Source organism: Berghia stephanieae, chromosome 1 (genome assembly GCF_034508935.2).
Source record: "Berghia stephanieae isolate SIO BIC M18660-M18661 chromosome 1, UCSD_Bste_1.3, whole genome shotgun sequence".
NCBI lineage: Eukaryota > Metazoa > Mollusca > Gastropoda > Nudibranchia > Aeolidiidae > Berghia > Berghia stephanieae.
Genome location: NC_088360.1, coordinates 23,103,598 through 23,127,469, shown reverse-complemented (window position 1 = coordinate 23,127,469; position 23,872 = coordinate 23,103,598). Strand labels below are relative to the sequence as shown.

Genomic DNA, 23,872 nt, shown 5'->3' with positions numbered 1-23,872 from the left:
AGAGAGAGAGAGAGAGATTCACCAATTTGGAGAGCCAATGAAACCATTCTGCAGAGCTGTATCAAGAGTTGTTGTAGTCTAGAGTTTGAAGGAAAATGTTTTGTTTCTTCTAAGCCGTTAGATTGAAAGCAATAAATGAATTAATAACATTCAAACAGGGAATCTGTCTAGCTCAGTTGTTAGAGCACTCGCTTTACATGCAAAGGGGCCAAGATCGATCACCCAGTGAAGTAGAGATTTTTTTCTGATCCCCCTGTCCACCCAACAGTGATTGGGTAGCTGGGTCTGTAAGATCTGGTGGAAAGTACTTCGGGATAGACAAGAATTCAATCCAAAGGGTAGCAAGCGATTGCTTTTGTCTGTTTCATGCTATAGAAACCGAGATAAACTCTGTCTCCATGGGTCTGATGGCATGAAGAACTATAAAATTAAATCATGAAACACAATTATACTATTCTCTGTAGGTATCAGACTTGCCAAATTGAAAACTTCAAATTTCGTAATTTTTATGTCAATTTTTAGTTCTTTTACAAGGAAATTCGTAATTTCTGAAATTGTGTATGAACAACCACAATATTATTATTACTATTATTATTATTATTATTATTATTATTATTATTATTAGTAGTAGTAGTAGTAGTAGTAGTAGTAGTAGTAGTAGTAGTAGTAGTAGTAGTAGTAGTAGTAGTAGTAGTAGTAGTAGTACTTGTTCTCCTTCTTCTTCTTCTCATTATTATTATATTATTATTATTATTATTATTATTATTATTATTATTATTATTATTATTATTATTATTATTATTATTATTTAAGTATTACTAAGAATTAAAAATTCGTAATTTTCCATAAAAATTCGTATTTGTCGATGAATTTTGTCTAAAATTCGTAAAATTGCGAAAAATTCGTAAGATTCGGCATGTATGAGGTATGATCCCACACTTATAGTTCGGCTGTCTTGATTTCACTCCTTACTCTTTTCAAAACAAGAGAAGGTACCAGATTGGACTGATGTCATGCCATGTACAGCAAAACACAACTGACCACTGGTTGCTGTCTTGATTTCACTCCTTACTCTTTTCAAAACAAGAGAAGGTACCAGATTGGACTGATGCCATGCACAGCAAAACACAACTGACCACTGGTTACATTTAAAGCTTATGTATATATGAAAAAAAAAGGAAATAAGTTGAGCTTTTATGTAGCGCAATATCCACTCAACATGCTCAAAGCGCTTCACACAGGGTCCCTAGACAACAGTAACACTTAATATGCGGGACTAGAGATGATGCCTTTTAGGCGACAGTACAAATTTTTTTCCCCGACAGAGACCCCACGCTATTAGTGGCCAGGTACTCATTTTACACCTGAGTGAGTATGGTGAGAGATTGCGAGAGTAAAGAGCCTTTTCCAATGACTCAACTATGCACCGAGCAAGGCTCGAACCCAGGACCTTGTGATCCGAAAGCGAGTGTCATACCACAAGACCACATAGCCGCACCCTGTGACCAATCATCCCAAAGTGGTATTTTTCGTGGGGGTTTTCCTGATGCTTAACATTCAATTCTAAGCTCTAGCTGTAAGACTCGAGTAAAAATAAATGCCTCTCCTGAGTAGGAGAATGTAATGAACAAAAACTAATATAAACAGCTTTAAAATTAGAACAAAATAGAAGAAAAAAAACCATATACCCGTTTCAGACTCAAAAAATGGAACGTGTTCGCTCTGTAACAATAAGTGAAATGAATTTTTTAAATTATTGTTTTTTTTTTTTTTATTGAGCTTTTATATAGTGCAATATCCACTAAACGTGCTCAAAGCGCTTTACAAGGGGTTCCTGGCCAACAGCAACACATAATACTTAGGACGAGACATGACGCCTGTTCGGCGATATTACAATTTGTTGGGACAGAGACAATGCTGTTTAACGGCCAGGTACTCATTTTACACCTGAGTACGGTGAGAGAATGTGAGTAAAGAGCCTTCTCCAAGGACTCAACTATGCGCCGAGCAAGGCTCGAACCCAGGACCTTCCGATCCGAAAGCGAGTGTCATACCACTAGACTACATAGCCGCAGATTATTAAATAATGAACAAATGAGCAGTTATTTATTATCACTTTTTTTTTCTTTTAAAAAAATGTTCATACCACATTGTTGAGAATGTCATTGGCCCTAGTCTGTCCGGGCTTCACGTAGAAGATGTGTACGGTGTCGTTATCCCTGCTGGGAATGAAATCCAGGTTCTCTAGATCTGTGAAAAGACTGGAGTTGGTGGTATCCAGCATCACCAGGTCAGGTGGGACGCTGCTGTTGGATGGTTCCTTGGGGGGGTGGGGTGAGGGGGAGGACATTGGTAAATTGTCATCATCATCACCATGATCAACATCATCATTATTATCACCATAATCAAATCATATCATCAGTTTTTGTCATCATCATCATCATCATCATCATTATCATTATATTCACCATATTTACCATCATCTTCATATCATTATTTTCTGTTATCATCATCATCATCATCATCATCATCATCATCATCATCATCATCATCACCATAATCAAACCATATCATTCGTTTTTGTCATTATCATCATTATATTCACCATCATCATATCATCATTTTCTGTTATCATCATCACCATCATCAACATTATCAAATCATATCATCAATATCTGGCATCATCATCACCATTATCATTAAATCACCATTTTCTGTTATCATCATCACCATCATCAACATTATCAAATCATATCATCAATATCTGGCATCATCATCATCATCATCATCACCATTATCATTACATCACCATTTTCTGTAATCATAGCTGTCGTATCTTACCTTCAATGCCTTCAAAGACAACAAACCATAGTGGGACAGGAACAAACGAGCTGTTTGATATTCATTACAAATCCTGCAAGAAGAGACAAAAACATTAAAAAATCAATTCATACTCAGGCGCAAGGCGGCGACAAAAAAAGAAGGATTCTCAATTAAATGATGAACTCGCTGTGATATAAACCATTGGTACATTTCTACACCAACCATGCCCTTTACTTCAACACTTTAACAAAATAATAGTATGAGTCAAAGTCACTTTAAAAATAAAGTATTGAGCTTTTTTTTTAGCTTTTATAAAGCGCAATATCCACTAAACTTGCTCAAAGTGCTTTACAAGGGGCCCCTGGCCAACAGCAATATTTAACATTTAAGACGGGACATGACGCCTGTTAGGCGATATTACAATTTTTGTGGACAGAGACATCGCTGTTAACGACCAGGTACTCATTTTACACCTGAGTATGGTGAGAGAATGTGAGTTAAGAGCCTTTTCCAAGGACTCAACTATGCGCCGAGTGAGGCTCGAACCCAGGACCTTCCGACCCGTAATTAAGTGTCATACCACTAGACCACATAGCCGCACAAGTAGGCAACAAGAACTCAGGAAAAGAAATGAGTTATACTTGAAATATGACACGATCTGTACGTGCGGCTATGTGGTCCAGTGGTATGGCACTCACTTTCGGATCAGAAGGTCCTGGGTTCGAGCCTCGCTCCGCGCATAGCTGATTCCTTGGAGAAGGCTCTTTACTCACATTCTCTCACCGTACTCAGGTGTAAATTGAGTACCTGACTGTTAACAGCATTGTCTCTGTTCGAAAAAATTGTAATATCGCCTAACAGGCGTCAGGTCCTGTCCTTCATGTTAAACGTTGCTGTTGGCCAGGGATCCCTTGTAAAGCGCTTTGAGCACGTTTTGTGGATAATGCGCTATATAAAAAAGCTCAAAGCTCAAATCTCTTTGTTTTGATATGCAATTGTTAACCAAATAAATCTGAATGTGAACCAAACGGCTTTGGTTTGAAATAATATATAAATCTGAATGTGGCCAGACAGTTTTGGTTTGAAATAATATATAAATCTGAATGTGAGACAAACAGTTTTGGTTTGAAATAATATATAAATCGGAATGTGAACCAAACGGTTTTGGTTTGAAATAATATATGAATCTGAATGTGAGACAAACGGTTTTGGTTTGAAATAATATATAAATCTGAATGTGAACCAAACAGTTTTGGTTTGAAATAATCAGAGACGCCAACTTTAAATTTGGCTCACAGGAGTTTCAGACACCACTCGTAGGAATTTCAATGCCGAAAGAGGAATTTCCGCACACAAGAAAAAGAAATTCGAATGGTATTTGATATTGTGTTTACATAATGTATAGTTCTAAATAGATAACATTAGAATTACATAATGATACATAAACACAATGCCAAATACAATCCCAAAGTTTCCTTATTTCAAATGAAGTAAAGGGCCAAAACCTAATGGTAGAGATTGTACTACTGGTGGTAATGTGGTGTTGGTGGTTGTAGTAATAGTAGTAGTGATGATGAAGATCTGATAGTGGTTGTAGTTGTAGTGGTAGTGATGATGATATGGTGGTGGTGGTGGTTGAAGTAGTAGTTGTGATGTGGTGGTGGTTGTAGTAGTGGTGGTAGTGTTGTTGATGTGGTGGTGATGGTGGTTGTAGTACAAATGGTAGTGATGATAATGTGGTGGTGGTGGTGGTTGTAGTAGTAGTAGTAGTGGTAATGATGATGTGGTGGTTGTAGTGGTAGTGATGATGTGGTGGTGGTGGTGGTTGTAGTAGTAGTGCTCATGATAATGATGTGGTGCTGATGGTTGTAGTAGTAGTGGTAGTGATGATGATGATGAAGTGGTGGTTGTTGTAGTAGTAGTAGTAGTTTGTAGTGATGATGATGCGGTGGTGATGGTGGTTGTAGTAGTAGTGGTAGTGATGATGATGTGGTGGTGGTGGTTGTAGTAACAGTGGTGGTGGTAGTGATGAAGATGAAGTGGTGGTGGTACTTATAGTAGTAGTGGTAGTGATGATGTGGTGGTTGTAGTAGTAGTAGTAGTAGTTGCAGTGATGATGATGTGGTGGTGGTGGTTGCAATAGTAGTGGTAGTGATGATGTAATGGTGGTGGTGGTTGTAGTAGTAGTGCTAGTGATGATGTGGTGGTGGTGGTTGCAGTAGTAGTAGTAGTGGTAATGATGATGTGGCGGTGGTGGTTGTAGTAGTAGTGCTAGTGATGATGTGGTGGTGGTGGTTGTAGTAGTAGTGGTAGTTGCAGTGATGATGATATAGTGGTGGTGGTTGCAGTAGTAGTGGTAGTGATGATGTGGTGGTGGTGGTTATAGTAGTGGTAATGATGATGTGGTGTTGGTGGTTGTAGTAGTAGTGGTAATGACGATGTAATGGTGTTGGTGGTGGTTGTAGTAGTAGTGGTAGTGATGATGATGTGGTGGTGGTGGTTGTAGTATTAGAGGTCGTGATGATGTGGTAGTGGTGATTGTAGTAGTAGTGGTGGTGATGATGTGATGCTGGTGGTTGTAGTAGTAGTGGTATTGATGATGATGTGGTAGTGGTGGTTGCAGTAGTAGTGGTAGTGATGACGATTTGGTTGTAGTAGTTGTAGTGATGATGATGTGGTGGTGGTGGTTGTAGTAGTACTGGTAGTGATGATGATGTGGTGGTGGTGGTTGTAATAGTGATAGTAGTTGTGGTAGTGGTAGTGATGATGATGTAGAGGTGGTGGTGGTTGTAGTACTGATGATGATGTGGTGGTGGTGGTGGTTGCAGTAGTAGTGGTAGTGATGATGGTTGTAATACTAGAGGCAGTGATGAAGATTTGGTGATTGGGGGGGGGGAAGGTATCCTTGTAACAAATTGACCTCACCGGAATTTGACAGAAGTTGCCCGGAGCCCGGAATTTTTTGCTCCAGACCGGAGTTTTTTCCGGTGAAACCGGAGTTTTGGCATCACTGAATAATATATGAATCTGAATATGAACCAAACAATTTTGGTTTGAAATAATATATAAATCTGAATGTGAGTCAAACGGTTTTGGTTTGAAATAATATAGAAATCTGAATGTGAACCAAACGGTTTTGGTTTGAAATAATATATAAATCTGAATGTGAGCCAAACGGTTTTGGTTTGAAATAATATTTTTTTTAAAAAGTCCTTCAGAGCCCATGTTGCCAGAATATATTCCAGTTTCTATAGCATGAAATGGACAATAGCAATAATGCTTGCTACCATTTGGATAGGTCGTTAGTTTATCGTTAGATGCTGCTAACTTAGCGCTGCAGGATGGACTGGGGGGTCAGAAAAAATCTTGAAATTATTCGGGATCAATGCCTTGGAATAGACCCAAGAGACAAATTTCCCTAATGGGATGATAAAGGAAATTTTGTTTTATTTATTTATTTATTTTAAACGAAATATGAAATATAAGTAAATGTAACAATAAAAGCGAATCTATAAATTTATCTATTTATTTATTTTAAACGAAATGTGAAATAAAAGTAAATGTTTGAAGCGAATCTATAAAATTAATATTAATCCATAAAAATAGTGGAAGATTTTATGATTTTAAAAAATAACGACAAGCTTACTTGGGAGGTTTACATTCAGTATTAACATCTGGGTACGGAGTCTTTTCCCGTTCAACCTTGGCCCTGTGACTCACTTCTTTCTCAAAAGTGGCTACCTGATCTATCAGGGACTTCATCTTCTCTGCATCTTCCTTTTGTTTATCGGTTAAAACTGATTCTAGGGACGGGATACTCTTGTCTCTGTCACATCAAACAACACAAGGATAGAAATGTACAAAATATTGATGGGAAAATATGACAAAAGAAACGGGTGGATTTATTAAGATATCAAGTGATGTTGTTCCAAGAACAGGAAATAGAGGTCACCCACTGAAAATTTACCATCAGCATTCTAAAACATCCAAAAAAATCAGAAAAAATTCATTTGCCCTAAGAGTCGCCAACATATGGAACAATTTACCAACATCTGTTGTAACTGCGAATTCCATAGATCAGTTTAAAATCCGTCTTGATAAGTTCTAGTCAGATCAAGAAATGTTATATGATAATTTCAAAGTAACTGGAAGTGGGGCAGAAATGAAGCCAAAGATGATTGAGTCTGGTGAAGAGGAGCCTTAAAGGACCTGTATCGGAATCCTACTATAAGTAACTATAAGTAAGTATAAATAACACAAGGGTATAATTTATGTATACATTCATTGTCATCAATAACTCTTGTCGCCTATACTGTTCCCCCACCTTTCCAAAATTAAAAAACTAATAACCAAAACTATAATGAACATTTCACTATCAACATTGTATCAACAGCAGGGAAAATAAATCATAAACAAATCAAAAATTTAGTCCAAGAATTATTTTTATTTCCTTTTGAAGAAAATCAAAAAGTACACAGCAAAATGAGGGAAGGTCTCTTTCCCGAGTTTGTAAGTGAAATTTACACAACTTCCTGCAGTTAAACTTGCAAGGGTATATATAACAAGGTGACTTCTGTTTCAAATCCCCAAAACAGATTTATATTTTTTTAATTTCCTAATATTCTACTACAATCCTTCAGCACACTTTAAATATGACATCAGCCTGAAAACGACATAAAATTGCTGAAGAAAAGAAAAAAAAAAATGATCCTTGTCTCAATCAACTCTTAGAGTGACAAGTGCTTGCTACACAGTGTAAGACAACTGGGAGGTCGCTTGCTACACGGTGCAAGACAATTGGGAGGTCGCTTGCTACACGGTGCAAGACAATTGGGAGGTCGCTTGCTACACTGTGCAAGACAACTGGGAGGTCGCTTGCTACACGGTGCAAGACAATTGGGAGGTCGCTTGCTACACGGTACAAGACAATTGGGAGGTCACTTGCTTCACGGTGCAAGACAATTGGGAGGTCGCTTGCTACACGGTGCAAGACAACTGGGAGGTCGCTTGCTACACGGTGCAAGACAGTTGGGAGGTCGTAAAAGAAAATCATTCTTCTCCACCAGACTACACAAAAATATACAGGAATATTCAAAACAATTTTACAGGGAACTGTAGGACTGTAAATGTTGTTATATAACATGGATTGAAGATGAAACACTCACGCTTTGGTCTGTGTTATTTTGTTGACACTTTCAGGAAAGTAACGGTGGGTGACATTGTGTTGTATGCCCACGGTGTTGTCTGGGTGGGGTCGATCTATGTCAGATAAGTGAGCTTTGGATGAAATCTGAACAGAAAATACAAAATACAATAAGTAAAATAGTCTGCATCTGTTTAATGTTGTAAAAAAAAAAAATGCCGTTAAGAACGGCAGAGTATCTGAGGTTAGTTTATACCAAAGATTATTTCCATAAAGAAGATGGTTTAGCACGTGAGTAACGTGAAACTATTCGTTGATGTGGCTGTCTTTGTAGTGACAGTTCTCCACTGGGTCTCCCTGCTCTGTCATCTGCATTTTTTGCCAAATTGGGACCTAAAATTTGCCCAAATTTGCCAAAAAAAGCCCCCAAAATTTGCCAAGAAGACAAAAATTTGCCAAAAAATTTGCCGAGGTGAACTAAGCGTTTCAGTAAAAACTAACACGCGATACAAAAAATAAATATATATAAAAGACAATTTATTACATTTAAGGAGGCTACATTATGAATAGCGTTGTTACAAAGATTTTAAAGGATCATTATCCGTAGAGAGTAGCTTCCCTTGGTTTGGGCCCAGGCAAAGCTGCAAAATTTCTCAAGTTTCGCACTTTTTTTCCGTTATTTTGTTTTCCCTCCTTTTTTTCCCAAAATTTGCCATGCAATTTGCCAATTTTCCCAAAATTTGCTACGATTTGCCAATTTTGGGAAATTTGCCAAAATTTGCGGATCGCCCTGATATTTGCGGGCGCAAAAAATGCAGATGACAGCTTGCTCCATTTGTTTTATTTAAATGATATGATGAGGTAGAGGATTGGGAATAGTTGCAATAATTTGAAAATATGAAAAAGTGAAAATGGATGTGAGGCTCAGATAAATTAATTAGTCCCAATTAGCCGGGTCACTTATCCCAACTAGAAGGATAAATTACATAGAAAAAAAGTCAGGAATTTTATTCCAATTTGCCAGGTTTCCCAATTAAACAGGTTCCTGATTTTGAGGTCTGGCTGTAACTGGAAGGCGTTATAGTAATCTTTGCATTAAAATTAAAAAAAAAAAAATCAGAGTAAACAAACATTGAATCCTGCAATGTATTTATTCTAAAATCAATCAATCAGATGAAATCATTAAGTATACAATAATAATTGGATTCAATAGTCTGATGTCACGTTGCCCAGCAGCTTTATTCTTCATGCTGACCAGAACTTTTCATATGTCATGTGATCAGAATGTATAAAAGTCAAAACATGATCATATTTATAATATTTTTCTTTTCTGGATACACTTTTAAGCTCTTTGGAGAAATATTTCATAAGGGCATCCGCCATTGTTCTGATAGTTTAGAACCAGTTACTAAGTTACCATGTGTTATAAGTGATGTCATGACTGTTGAAGCGCATTCATTACCTTTGAAGCTCTGGGCGAGTGCCGTAGCTGCATGGTCCATGCATGTCTACCAAAGGCCCCTCGGATCAATGCTGTCACTGTTGGTAAAGGTTCTTTGCAGAAAGGAAAGAAATGAAAATGAAGTTGTCAAAAATACTCTACTTATCAAATAAATATTCTCATAATATTGAAATGTTATTTTTTGTTTTGTTTTTATTAAGGATTTTAAATTTCTTTGCAAATCTTGTCTGTTTAAAAATCAGAAAAGATCATTTAAAAAGAACAATCATTTACAAGTAAAATTAAAATTTGGAAAACAAAAACAAAACATAACAACAAAAACTACTAATAAGGTGAGTTTCCTTATGTCCTTCATACAAATACTGTCTAAATTCTTGTACCACAAGTCAGTCAGGGTTGGAACCAATAGCCTTACAAATCACGACTCTTATCCACTCCCCTCTATCCTAGTCTTAGTTTTATTGTCTTTTGCTTTCTCTGATAGCCTCCCTCCCCACCCCCACCCCCTCACAAATATTTTATTACGATTGCAATATTTCAACCTTCATAAGTGTTAATTCCACTTTAAAAATACCCTTCTGTGTGCTTAATAGCTAATATTATCATAACCATTACATTATAACGATTTGTTATCATTACTATTTAGACGTTGTTATGCAAAAATGTAATTTCCCCTTACTTTATTAATAAAGGTTATATCATCACTTCCCCTTTTAAATACCGACCCCTATCTTTATTTCATCACACTTTCATCATAAATCACAATAAATGGACAGACAACCCCTATATCTTGAATTCGTCACATCTTTATCATCAGATATCCTGTGCGGCTATGTGGTCTCGTGGTATGACACTCGCTTTCAGATCGGAAGGTCCTGGGTTCAAGCCTCACGCTCGGCGCATAGTTGAGTCCTTGGAAAAGGCTCTTTACTCACATTCTCTCACCGTACTCAGGTGTAAAATGAGTACCTGGCCGTTAACAGCGTTGTCTTTGTCCGAAAAATTGTAATATCGCCTAACAGGCGTCATGTCCCGTCCTACATGCTAAATGTTGCTGTTGACCAGGGACCCCTTGTAAAGCGCTTTGAGCACATTTAGTGGATATTGCGCTATATAAAGCTCAATTTTATTATTTTTATTTTTATCATAAAATTGACAGAGTACACTGAGATCTACCTTCAATATTTCCCAGAGGTTGTTCCAATAGACCCACAATGACTGAATTGTCAATGACAAAATATCGGAACAGAGATCCCTGCTCTGGTAGAGCGTTTCCTTTGGCAAACTTAAGTAGGGATCTTTCGTCCAACAAAGAAAATAGGGATTCAGGCCCACAAGGAGGTGGGAAGGCACCCTGTAAAACACATAATGTTTTTTAAAAAAATGAAGTTAGGGTTAGTTAAAGGCACTAGGTTTTACTTTTTCTTGGGGTTAGTTGAGGGAATATTATTTAAGTTGTTTCCCTTTGTAGGAGCTTTCGGAAGGCCTCCCAAGTAAAGCGTGGAAAAGACTTGCGACTTATTGATTTTGATATCTACTGACTAATAAACTAAAATCATGCCGAATAAAGCATGGCAACGACGACAAGCACATCGATTAAAATATGCATCTAATTGTAATCAAGCTAATCAAGAAAATGATTCAGGCAATATCGAATGAATATAGTTCTTTCCCCGCGAAATTGCGGGCTTTTTACTAGTGTTAAAAAAAAAAAAAGTTATTTATGGATTCATTATTGACGATCCAATGAGGCATCTGCCAGCTCCGTTGGTAGGACTGACACTTGCTTCAAAAAGGGACTGAGGTTGATCATGGGTGAAGTTGAGATTTTAATCTGACCGCCATGTCAAGCAAGCGGTGATTGGGTAGCTGGCTTTGTTAGATCTGGCAGAGAGTACTTTGCGATAGACTAGCATCCTATCCAAATGGTAGCAAGCAATTGTTGTCATTCGTTTGATGCTATAGAAGCCAGGATAAACTCCAGCTCCATGGGCTGAGTGGCTCTGAAAGACTACTTTATAGATGATCCGATGCACCTTGCCCTTCGTTTATTTACTTTCTCTCCATCCTTTACCAAATATTTCAAGTCTAAGCCACATTTAGTAAAGTATACAGCGTCAGTGTTTACTTTTTTTTTAATTCTTGAAAAATAAAATGAATGATATTTACATAAAAAGAGATGTAAAACAAAAACAATTGGCGTTGAAGGAATTTTGTCCAAACCTTTGTATAATGCGAGACAGCCCACTTTTCCCTAACCATCTCATTACCAGCCATTTTCAGAATTTTTCCCCCAAAACATCGCACCCAACCAACACAAAAATAGACTTGCTTACTCAAACAAAAAAGCACCGAGTACATTCTATACAGAATACAAAATGAGCTCTACAACACAGCGTCAAATTTTTATAGCTCAAACAAAACAAAACAAATTTTCTTTAAATTTTGTGATACTATTTTCCTATGAAAAGTAAGGACAGGGTTTTAAACTAACCAGAAACCTGAATAGCATTAAATATTCAATATCGTTTGGTGGGTCCCAGGTTTGAAGGCTTTTGAAAAGATGGGGTAATTTTAATCAATCAATATTTGAAGGACGAGTTTCCTGGCCAAAATTTAAAATACGTGTTGGGTTTATTTTTCAGAGTCTGGCAGAGTTTTGAGTAGAGGATAAAATGAAAATAGACAACATCAGATAGCAGATTGTTCTTCTAGTGAGATTAATCGTAACGATGCTAAGGCACAAGTGCATATAAACAAATGATATAAGATAAGATAAGATAAGATAAGATAAGATATACTTTATTTTTTTTTGTTTGTTGCTTTAGGTCTCTTCCAACACAATTGAGGTTATATGAGAGACCGCTGAAACAAAAAAACAAGCAATCTAACAAAAATAGTACAAATGTAAATCAAAATCATAACCTAAAGATATCATAAGCTAAATTATAAATAACCAAGAACAAACAGGCAGAAGATCTACAGAAAAAAAAATATCCCCTGTCAAAAATACAATCACAAACTAAAGAAGCAGGATAGGCTAGTAAAGAGAAGAAGAAACGACATCACTATCGGATCGTACACCCATGCGAACATCATAGGTATATGATTCAAGGGTGATGCTCCCATCCAACCACCCGCAGATATACTTTATTGATCCTTGTGTGGAAATTATAATTCTGTATCACAACACAATTCAGTAATATATTTAAAAAAATATTAAATGTTAATAAATTAAATAAAAATTGGCAAAGAATATTAAAAGTCTTAAAAAGTACAGTGAAATGACAAGCAGATATTTTATCATGGTGACGATTGCTGTTACTTAAAATAGAAGGGCTCCTAAACCAACCAATCAACTCACCACTTGGTCAATGATGCAGGTCAGAAGTGCCTCTGCTGCGTCCTTGACCCTCATTGAGGCTGGCATCAGCTCCTTGTTACCTTTGAACTTCGGTGGGTCGCTGGCACGATTCTTTTCAATTGAAAAAAAAAAAAGATTAATATTACGATTTTATAACATTGAGGTGCTGTGCTTATTATCAAAACGTTATAAAATAGTGTCTACACCAAACAAGTGACATTATACTTTAATGTGCATGGTATTAAAACTAAAACAAAAAGCAAATACATAGTGACAAAATCAATGTATCTTATATTTTATTTTTAAAAACAAAACCATTAAAATTGGCAGGTGATGTGACAAAGCCATCTTCCTAATTGACATAAAGATATATACGCTATCAATTTTCCAAAACTTCAATTGTCACATTGAAAGCGACTAACAATGACTTGATCTATACTCTTGATCTAAAACAAATTTTTAAACTGAATCTTGACATTACAGAATCGTATCAGTTTAAAATACCTTTATCTAAACAACAATTTGTCAAAGTCTCCATGCAGCATAGCAATGTTAAGAACTCATTGAACATGAAAATAAAAAAGATTGTCTTTGGTTATTTTTTTTTTTGGAAGCAGAAACATTAAAAGAGAAAGTCAACTACGTGTTAAAATTTTAAAAAAGCTTTAATACTAGCGTACTACGAGCACTAAAGCGTTACTTTCAGGACGACAATCCACTAATAAATTCCCCCCATCTCCACACAAATACAATGTTATGGAATTGAACAAAACTGAATATCACCGCTTCAAAGACAAAAAAAAATAAATAAATAAATAAACATGTAACAAAAAAACCCAAACATTTCCAGGTAAAATTTTTCTTCAGCCAACAACAAAAATAAAAGAAAATTTTACACATATAAGTAGTAATTCCATTCCATATCATTTGTGTTGTTGGCTGGTATCTTATTTACTGATTTTTTTTCTTTTCTTAAGACAATTAGTCATGATTGTTCAATGCCATTCAATTTTAAGGTGTCGAATTTTATTTTTATACAAGTAACATTTGGTTAATCCCCACAGTGTTCCTCTCAGGTAATGTGCTGAATGTTGTACAATTGAGGAGCCATGAATGTACAATTGAGGAGCCATGAATGTTGTACAATTAGAGGAGCCATGAATGTTGTACAATTGAGGATCCATGAATGTACAATTGAGGAGCCATGAATGTTGTACAATTAGAGGAGCCATGAATGTTGTACAATTGAGGAGCCATGAATGTTGTACAATTAGAGGAGCCATGAATGTTGTACAATTGAGGATCCATGAATGTACAATTGAGGAGCCATGAATGTACAATTGAGGAGCCATGAATGTACAATTGAGGAGCCATGAATGTACAATTGAGGATCCATGAATGTTGTACAATTGAGGAGCCATGAATGTACAATTAGAGGAGCCATGAATGTTGTACAATTAGAGGAGCCATGAATGTACAATTGAGGAGCCATGAATGTACCATTGAGGAGCCATGAATGTACAATTGAGGAGCCATGAATGTACAATTAGAGGAGCCATGAATGTACAATTGAGGATCCATGAATGTTGTACAATTAGAGGAGCCATGAATGTACAATTGAGGAGCCATGAATGTTGTACAATTGAGGACCCATGAATGCACAATTAGAGGAGCCATGAATGTACAATTAGAGGAGCCATGAATGTACAATTAGAGGAGCCATGAATGTTGTACAATTCGAGGAGCCATGAATGTTGTACAATTCGAGGAGCCATGAATGTTGTACAATTCGAGGAGCCATGAATGTTGTACAATTAGAGGAGCCATGAATGTACAATTACAGGAGCCATGAATGTACAATTAGAGGAGCCATGAATGTTGTACAATTGAGGAGCCATGCATGTTGTACAATTGAGGAGCCATGAATGTTGTACAATTGATGAGCCATGAATGTACAATTAGAGGAGCCATGAATGTTGTACAATTGAGGAGCCATGAATGTACAATTAGAGGAGCCATGAATGTCGTACAATTAGAGGAGCCATGAATGTACAATTCGAGGACCATGAATGTTGTACAATTAGAGGAGCCATGAATGTACAATTAGAGGAGCCATGAATGTTGTACAATTAGAGGAGCCATGAATGTACAATTCGAGGAGCCATGAATGTTGTACAATTAGAGGAGCCATGAATGTACAATTAGAGGAGCCATGAATGTCGTACAATTAGAGAAGCCACGAATGTACAATTGAGGATCCATGAATGTTGTACAATTGAGGAGCCATGAATGTACAATTAGAGGATCCATGAATGTTGTACAATTGAGGAGCCATGAACAAGGCACAGGGAGCCAAAGCCTATCCCGGTTTCCATAGCTTGAAATTGACAATAGCCATTAATTGCCATCATTTGGATAGGGCACTTGTCTATCACAAAGTACTTTCCACCAGATCTAACAGACCCAGCTACCCAATCACTGTTTTTAAAAAAATATCTTTTGGTCTGTCTGACACAGGTCTACCCAACTACCGTTTTCAATTGAGAAATACAAACACCAAGAAGAGATTTAATTTTTGAAAATGTGGAGTCACTCACTTTTCCTGACATTCGAAACACAACCCTATGGGCATGTGTTGGATAACCAAATGATACTTTTACCATCAAATGGGGTTACAGGGTTACTTTGCCTCTACCGATTCAGAGCATTTCTCTGTCATCTGCATTTTTTGCCAAATTGGGACCTAAAATTTGCCAAAATTTGCTCCAAAAAAACACCAAAATTTGCCAAGAAATTTGTCAAAAAGACCAAAATTTGCCCAAAAAATTGCCGAGGAGAACTAAGCATTTCCGTAAAAATTAATACGCGATACAGAAAAAAATATATATAAAAGACAATTTATTACATTTAAGGAGGTTTATTTGACTTGAGAAATGAAATGACTGTGAATAGCGTTGTTACAAAGATTTTAAAGGATCATTATCCGTAGAGAGTAGCTTCCCTTGGTTTGGGCCCAGGCAAAGCTGCAACATTTCTCAAGTTTCGCACTTTTTTTTATTATTATTTTGTTTTCGCTTCTTTTTTTTCCCCAAAATTTGCCACGCGATTTGCCAATTTTGGGACATTTGCCAAAATTTGCGGATCGCCCTGATATTTGCGGCTGCAAAAAATGCAGCTGACAGATTTCTACCAATTTGGATCAATTTGAGTATTCTCAAGCTTGTTGCTGTTATTTCCCTTGTGAGAAGACTTGTTCTTCTATCAAGAGAAATAACTCACAAAATTTTTTAAAAAGTAAAAGAAGTCCTTGAGAAACATGGAACCGGAGTTATCTCGGTTTCTATAGCGTGAAATGGGCAATCGCAATTACTTGCTATCCTTTGGATAAGACACTAGTCTATCGCAAAGTAATTTTCCGCCAAATCTAACAGACTCAGCTGCCCATTCACTACTGGTGAACAGGGGAGTTAAAAAAACAAATCTCGACTGCACCCAGGATCGATCTTGGTCCCTTTGCGTGTGATGTGAGTGCTCTACCAACTGAGCTATCAGAATGCCCTATCACAAAAATAAATGTAATATAATATGTCCAAATCAATTGAGGCAAAGTCGGTCCAATTGATGGTACTGTATTTCCTTTGAAAATAAAAAAACCAAACTTGAGCTTTTATATAGCGCAATATCCACTAAACATGCTCAAAGCGCTTTACAAGGGGTCCCTAGCCAACAGCAACACTTAACATGTAGAACGAGACACGACGCCTGTTGGGCCATATTGTAATTTTTTTCGGACAGAGACAACGCTGTTAACGGCCAGGTACTCATTTTACACCTGAGTACTGCGAGAGAATATGAGTAGAGTCTTTTCCAAGGACTCAACTATGCGCCGAATGAGGCTCGAACCCAGGACCTTCCGATCCGAAAGCGAGTGTCATAGCACAAGACCACATAGCTGCTCAATATATAATAATACAGAATACGTTTTGTGTGGAGACTTGGACTGTATCTAACAAAAATAAGCCAAACCATTTATCTACTGCAAGATGAGCCCAATGGATACATGGTGTATACGAATGTGGAAAATCTACGTATTGTAATACAATATGTTTGAGGTGAGCTGTGTTTTCATCATTATAGGACAACAACATTTTTTTGATTTGATGAACCAGGATTGGCTTACAAAATACAAGCTTTACAACAACAACAACAACAAAAATAAGGCCTGGTTTTTCACAATTTTCTTTCAATGTTTTTCAAACTTGCAAAGCTTCGGTGCAAACTGAGCTGTTTAAAATGCAAAAAAAAAGGGTACAAATTTGAAACAGTCCTGTATGTTGTTTCACTTTGACAATGTGCAACACTTAGACAATGGCAATAAACTCATTATTAATTTTACAACGTAGCGAATCAAAAGTTTTAAAATCGAATATAGGTTGTCCACTTTTGGTCCCATCATTCGGGTTGCTATAAATTTATCTAAGGCGAAATGTTGCTTGTTTATTTATATTCTATTCACAACTATTCAAAATATTTCAATTGACAAAATAATGCGATAGAATCGTAAACCTTTGCAACTGAAAAAAATATTCTCCTTGATTTGTTAATTCAACACATTGGCTGTAATAAATAAAAATAAGAAAATATTTCAATATTTCAAGCAGTAAGTTGATTTACTTCGTTTATATATATATATATATATATATATATATATATATATATATATATATATATATATATATATATATATATATATATATATATAATATATATATATATATATATATATATATATATATATATATATATATATATATATAAACCCAGTAAAACAATTTCTGCTTGAAATATTGAAAAATTTTCTTATTTTTATTTATTACAACCGATGTGTTGAATTAACAAATCAAGGATATATAATATGCATATAAAACCATAAAAATCAAAAGTTAATATATGAAATAAAGCAAAATAGAAATGGCGGGTTAAAATAAAAATTATAAAATAAAAATATCAAAAAAATTCTAGGACTTTTTAAAATGATCCTAAATGTATTTAGCTGAGTCTAAAGATGGAGCGAAATTGACATCACTCAGCCCTCTGTTGTTTTTAGACAACCAATTTGATGATAAGTACTCACAAATGTATATCAATCAGATTATAAACGTTCAAGATTACACATACTTTTGTGTGTTGCTACAGTATATCCGGCTAGCGGCTCCTGTGAGCATTTTACCTTAATACAAAGCATCTATTGTAAGTCTGTTCTAGTTAACATCTTATTAACCAATCCCAACACCATGAATAAATTAATTCAGCCTCTTGAATCGATTCACTCAGTAAATCTAAAGTTGTGGGTTTTTCTAAATGCGTTTGTTACAAAGCCCTAAAGAGATCAGTTGCATCTACTATGCTTCAAATGAGTAATGGATCCATTGAGAACGTTCTAAATCATAAAGGTTTGAAATAGTCAAAAGCCATGTAAAATAAAATGTGAAATAAACAAGTTCGTTGTCCGAAACAAGAGTCTTTACACTTAATACAAATAAATACTTGTCAAGTCAATGATGAGAACAAAAAGTCGAAGGTTCGATGACAGCTGTGCTGTGCTGATGGGAAAGTCAGGTCATAGTACAATTCTTTTCCTCGATACTTTCATATAACAAAACTTGATAAATCAATGATGAGAACAAAAAGGCGAAGGTGCAATGAAATATGCCGACATGTGCCGTGTTGGTGGGTAATTCAGATCACAATACAATTCATTCTCTCGACACTTAAAAAAAACCCCAATACTTGTAAAGTCGATGATGAGCACAAAAAGTAGAAGGTGCAATGAGATGTGTTGATATATTATGCTGTGTTGATAAGACATTCGGGGCAAAATACGATTACTTTTTTCACAGTGAAAACAAAAATTGACAAGTAAATCACAAATATATAAAGCTGGGTCAACCATTGAACATATGGAAATAATGGGTGCATGGGAGATGAACAATAACATTCTCTTCCGTTTTTCTTCCTAACATAGCCAAACTCCGAGAGGCTCACCCAATCCAATAGCAGTGAGATGACAACACTCAGACTTTCATAAAACATGCAATGCAATGACGAAAATCGGAAAAGTCCATTAGGAAATAGTGCCAGACATGGCACAGAGAACAATACAAAATAAAACACTTTTTTTTTTTAGTATATGTATGTGTGAGTGTGTATGTGCATGTGTGTGTGTGTGTGTGTGTAGAGTGTGTTTGTGTTTAAGTGGTTTTTTTGAGCATATAATCCATATATACTTATTTTAGCCTTTTACCAAACCAGTTGTACATACTATTGTCAATTTTAAACGTCTTATTACTTATTACGCAACCATTGCCAATCAACTAAAAAAAAAAAACTAAAAAAAAACCCCCCCAAAAAACCAGCCTGTCTCAAAGGAGGATTGAACCTCAGACCTCCAAATTACTTACACATCTTCTTGGATATTCACCATGAATAAGACAGCATGAGGTTTGATCCCATTACCAGGCATTCTAATTCTAATTTCATGTGCTATGTTTCTCTCTGCTTCATATAGACTGTGTCCCAATAGCTCAGTTGGTAGAGCACTCGATTCACACGCAAAGGAAATGAGATCAATCCTGGGTGCAGTCGAAATTATTTCTGACCCCCCTGTCCATCCAGCAGTGATTGATTGGTAGCTGGGTCTGTTAGAGCTAGTGGAAAGTACTTTGAGATGGACTGACTTCCTATTCAAAAGGTAACAAGAAATTGCTATTGTCCGTTTCACACAATAGAAATTAGAATGGGCCCAATGGCACTGTTTTATAGACACCACTTGAGATTTTTATCCTAAATCAGTGCCTAAATCACTACTTCCTTTTTTTTTATTTTCATAAAATGCAAACACGTTTTAAACAAAAACTTCTTTTGGTGTTGCTTGTATAAAATTGACCCTTTAAACTGCTACTGATATTTCTTATAAGGAACATTTGAACATTATAGAGTTATGAAATAAGACAAAGATGAATGTGTTAGAGACAGAAGCTGTAACTGAGATACACAAAATGTTACGGCCAGACCTTATTTCAATGACTTTTTCACATTTTCATTTCAACATTCTGTGGCAACGTTTCAAAATTAAAAGTTCTCATTTCATTTTTAAGAATTTTAGAGTGAAAGCAAAGTTTTTTTTTTAAAAATCCTTTGAAAATTTAAAAAGTGAAGTAAAAAGCAGTAGATTAGTACAATAGTTCTACCAGATTTTTCCCCAATAAAAAATTTGGAGATTATTAAATGGTCATATGTGTGTTATATAATTGGTGGCAAGATTCATACATTGAATTGTCATATGCATGTTATATAATTGGTGGCAAAATTCATACATTAAATTGTCATATGCGTGTTATATAAAAATAATTTGTGGCAAAATTCATACAATGAATTGTCATTCTGTGTGTTATGTACTTGGTAGCAAAATTCATACATTGAATTGTCATTCTGTGCGTTATGTACCTGGCAGCAAGATTCATACATTGAATTGTCATTCTGTGCGTTATGTACTTGGTAGCAAAATTCATACATTGAATTGTCATTCTGTGTGTTATGTACTTGGTAGCAAGATTCATACATTGAATTGTCATTCTGTGTGTTATGTACTTGGTAGCAAAATTCATACATTGAATTGTCATTCTGTGCGTTATGTACTTGGTAGCAAAATTCATACAATGAATTGTCATTCTGTGTGTTATGTACTTGGTAGCAAGATTCATACATTGAATTGTCATTCTGTGTGTTATGTACTTGGTAGCAAGATTCATACATTGAATTGTCATTCTGTGTGTTATGTACTTGGTAGCAAAATTCATACATTGAATTGTCATTCTGTGCGTTATGTACTTGGTAGCAAAATTCATACAATGAATTGTCATTCTGTGTGTTATGTACTTGGTAGCAAGATTCATACATTGAATTGTCATTCTGTGTGTTATGTACTTGTAGCAGATTCATACATTGAATTGTCATTTGTGTTTATGTACTTGGTAGCAAGATTCATACATTGAATTGTCATTCTGTGTGTTATGTACTTGGTAGCAAGATTCATACATTGAATTGTCATTCTGTGTGTTATGTACTTGGTAGCAAGATTCATACATTGGTATGTTTGTTGAGAGAATACTTTTTCCATAGTACCAAAGCACAGATATAATCTTTTCTATGGTTTATATCGTTAATTCTTCTTCATCAAGTTGATATTATGTTTTCTAAATGCAAAAATTATTTGTATGAATTTCGCCTTCAGATTTACTACTCATGCTTGGGTTAAGTAAGAAATATAGAAATGACGAGCTACATGAGACTATATACACCATCCCGGTTATCATGATGCCAAATAGGAAATGATGACGACTACAACGAACAGAAATACTAGGAAATCTATGGGACTGGGAATGAATGCAGACAGAGAACTTTTCACTGTACGTGGAGGGAAATGATGGAATGTGGTGGGTGGGTTTGGGGGGTGGGGGGGGGGGGGGGGGGGGGGGGGGTTGAAGAACCAGATGATGTTTGTTTGATGGAGGTGGATACCTTCATAGACACCGATTTAGAATCCTTTTCTAATTTGACTTTTACAGTTTGCAACTCCTGGCTGGTAAAGCTTGCCTGAAAGGAAGGGTCGGTGGGATCAAACCAAATACACAAAATAATTAAATATGATACAAATTGAAATCACTGACAGGAGCTCTGTCTTTGGAAACAAAAGGGAATGGGAGATAAATCAATATTTGATTTGTTTTTAAAAACAACAAAAAAAAACAAACAAACAAAAAAATCAGGGGGATGGAAATAAAAAATAGACCTTACGGGTAAGAACTAAATAACAACTCACAAAATTGATAAGTAAAATCTAAAAAAACAGATAATAGAGAGAGAACAACATTCATATTGATAAAAGGTATGACAATAGTGATAAAATGAAAGATATTACATGTGAAACTGATACATAATATACTATGCAGTGACTACTTGACCAAATTATCTCCTAAAAAAAAAAAAGCTTTGACAATGTTTATGTTTCACATACAACACGAACCTAACTAGAAACATTTCTGAATTGTATATACAAATTCTAAAAGATTCCGGTTTAACCTTTGCAATTTTTGTTGTTTTCTTTAATATATAAAATTTCAATGTGATCAATGCGATGATAAGCATTTGATATCATTACATTAAAGACATTTCATGTCTGCAAGTGTATACTGAAAAGTCTGATTGTTTCAGATTATTGACTACATAATAACAGACATTAAGCTCTTTTGCAATCAACAAACTGCATCATTAAACAAGGATAAATCTTTTTATAACTTAAAATTCACGAAAGAAATCCATTTTATTTAAAACAGGAATGTGATTTCTAGACCAAGGTTTTCCATCGTTTTCAATTCAACGACGGTTTGAAAATAGTCAAGTTGTTTAATTATAACTATTTCATGCTTTTTCTCGTAAAGCAAAAAATAAAACCCCATAGTTATATACTTTATACCATTGCTATAAGTACATAAGATTTTAATTTCATGGTTAAAAAGATATAATATTTTACACATCTCAATTGTTGAGAAGTTTGAGGAAAGTTGAGCATGCAAAATATTATAGGAGTAAAGAGATTTTTACAAGGTAAAGTGGATTTGGGGGAAAAACATTTGGTATGGAGATAGAAAGGGGAAAAGAAACCCCGGTAAATAAAAGATCTATTGATGTTTTTATTAAACAGGAAACATAGTTGCTTATTTTATCTTCACAGAGCTGAAAAGTCCTGCCTCCTCCTCAGGACTAAGGTTCTCCAAATAATATTACATGTAATAAAACAACTCTAAAATCTATTTGGGCGTTAAAATTAAGGTGAAGAAAAAACCCCAAAACCTCAGTCCCTGTGCAGTAAGTTATCGCACACATCTTTGTCAGAGTCAACACACCGCACTATGAAGTCGTTTTTATTTTGGCATGTCATTTCTTCTGTATCAAAACTGAACTGAATTTCAATGCCCTGGTCTGTTGAAAAAGTATTTTTCACATCAGGAATAGAGCAAAACCGACAGTGCATTTTTTTTTTTTTGCAAGGATTTGGGGTCTTTTTTTTTAATGAGGGATTTTGTGATAAACTAAAGACTAAAAAATGGGAATAAAAGTGTTTTAAGTGCAGAGTTGTAATAAATCAATTGTGAAAAAAAAACCCCAAAATAACTGTGACCTGAACACCAGTATAAGTGATAAACTATATATATAATGCTGTGTTTGTACAATTTTAAAATACTTTGATAAAAACAAAGCTGGAAAAAAACAAAACATATATTGTTGTGATACCCAGAATCAGCTGGTCTTTTAAGTATCACAAACCATCAAAACCCGTTATAATCCTTTCCTTAATTTCCCATTCCAGAGAGTTCCAAAGTGATAGAAAAGACAAAGAAACCAAAATCCAAGGCACGACTGGAAAAAAACAAAAATCTTTCAGGTACATGTGAATCAGACAACGTCCAAACGTGAATCACAGCCTCAAAATGAAATCATGTTGGACAGATCCAGATGCTGATAACTGAATTTACAGTGAAAAACGTAAGACCTGGATAAAGTTTGTATGTTTTGATTGAGATAAATAATAATAGGTACTGGAATGGAAGCTTAAATTTAATCAACAAACACAGATAATGTGAATGTTTCGGGTTTCCCCTTTATCAACAAAACACGATGAGTGACACACTAAAGATGAATGAGAGATGTGAGAATGGCGGTGTTATGAAGGTGAACCTTAGCAATGTCATTCTCACACCTCTCATCATTCGTCTTTAGTGTTTCATCCATCGTGTTTTGTTGATGAAGGGCAAACCTGAAACGTCCACATTATCTGCCTTTAATTATTAATTTCAAGCTTCCATTCCAATTCCTATTATTATTTATTCCTTCTAGCTTCAAGCAGCAACATTTTCATTATGACTTATTGAGGTGCATAAATGTAGTTTCACCAAGTGCGAAAACCAAATATAATGTAACGTTTCTGATCAATCGAATTCCAAAGCCATTTCTAGACACC

General features: G+C 35.5%; 1 protein-coding gene across 10 annotated transcripts in view; it reads right to left on the bottom strand.

The window, feature by feature from the left end:
• LOC144970495 (ral GTPase-activating protein subunit beta-like) overlaps positions 1-23,872 on the bottom strand; it is a 61,159-nt gene that overhangs the window by 8,821 nt on the left and 28,466 nt on the right. For 4 of the 10 annotated variants that reach the window (XM_078910197.1, XM_078910223.1, XM_078910215.1 and 1 more), the window contains 8 exons: positions 21,373-21,447; positions 12,793-12,903; positions 10,605-10,782; positions 9,429-9,520; positions 7,989-8,113; positions 6,470-6,649; positions 2,842-2,914; positions 2,147-2,320 (listed from right to left, as the gene is read on the bottom strand). In XM_078910197.1, coding sequence (XP_078766323.1) covers positions 2,147-2,320; positions 2,842-2,914; positions 6,470-6,649; positions 7,989-8,113; positions 9,429-9,520; positions 10,605-10,782; positions 12,793-12,903; positions 21,373-21,447 — 1,008 coding nt within the window. Of the gene's footprint in view, positions 1-2,146; positions 2,321-2,841; positions 2,915-6,469; positions 6,650-7,988; positions 8,114-9,428; positions 9,521-10,604; positions 10,783-12,792; positions 12,904-21,372; positions 21,448-21,673; positions 21,692-23,872 lie in introns of all 10 variants that reach the window. The other 6 variants (XM_078910262.1, XM_078910247.1, XM_078910271.1 and 3 more) reach the window with 2 other exon arrangements.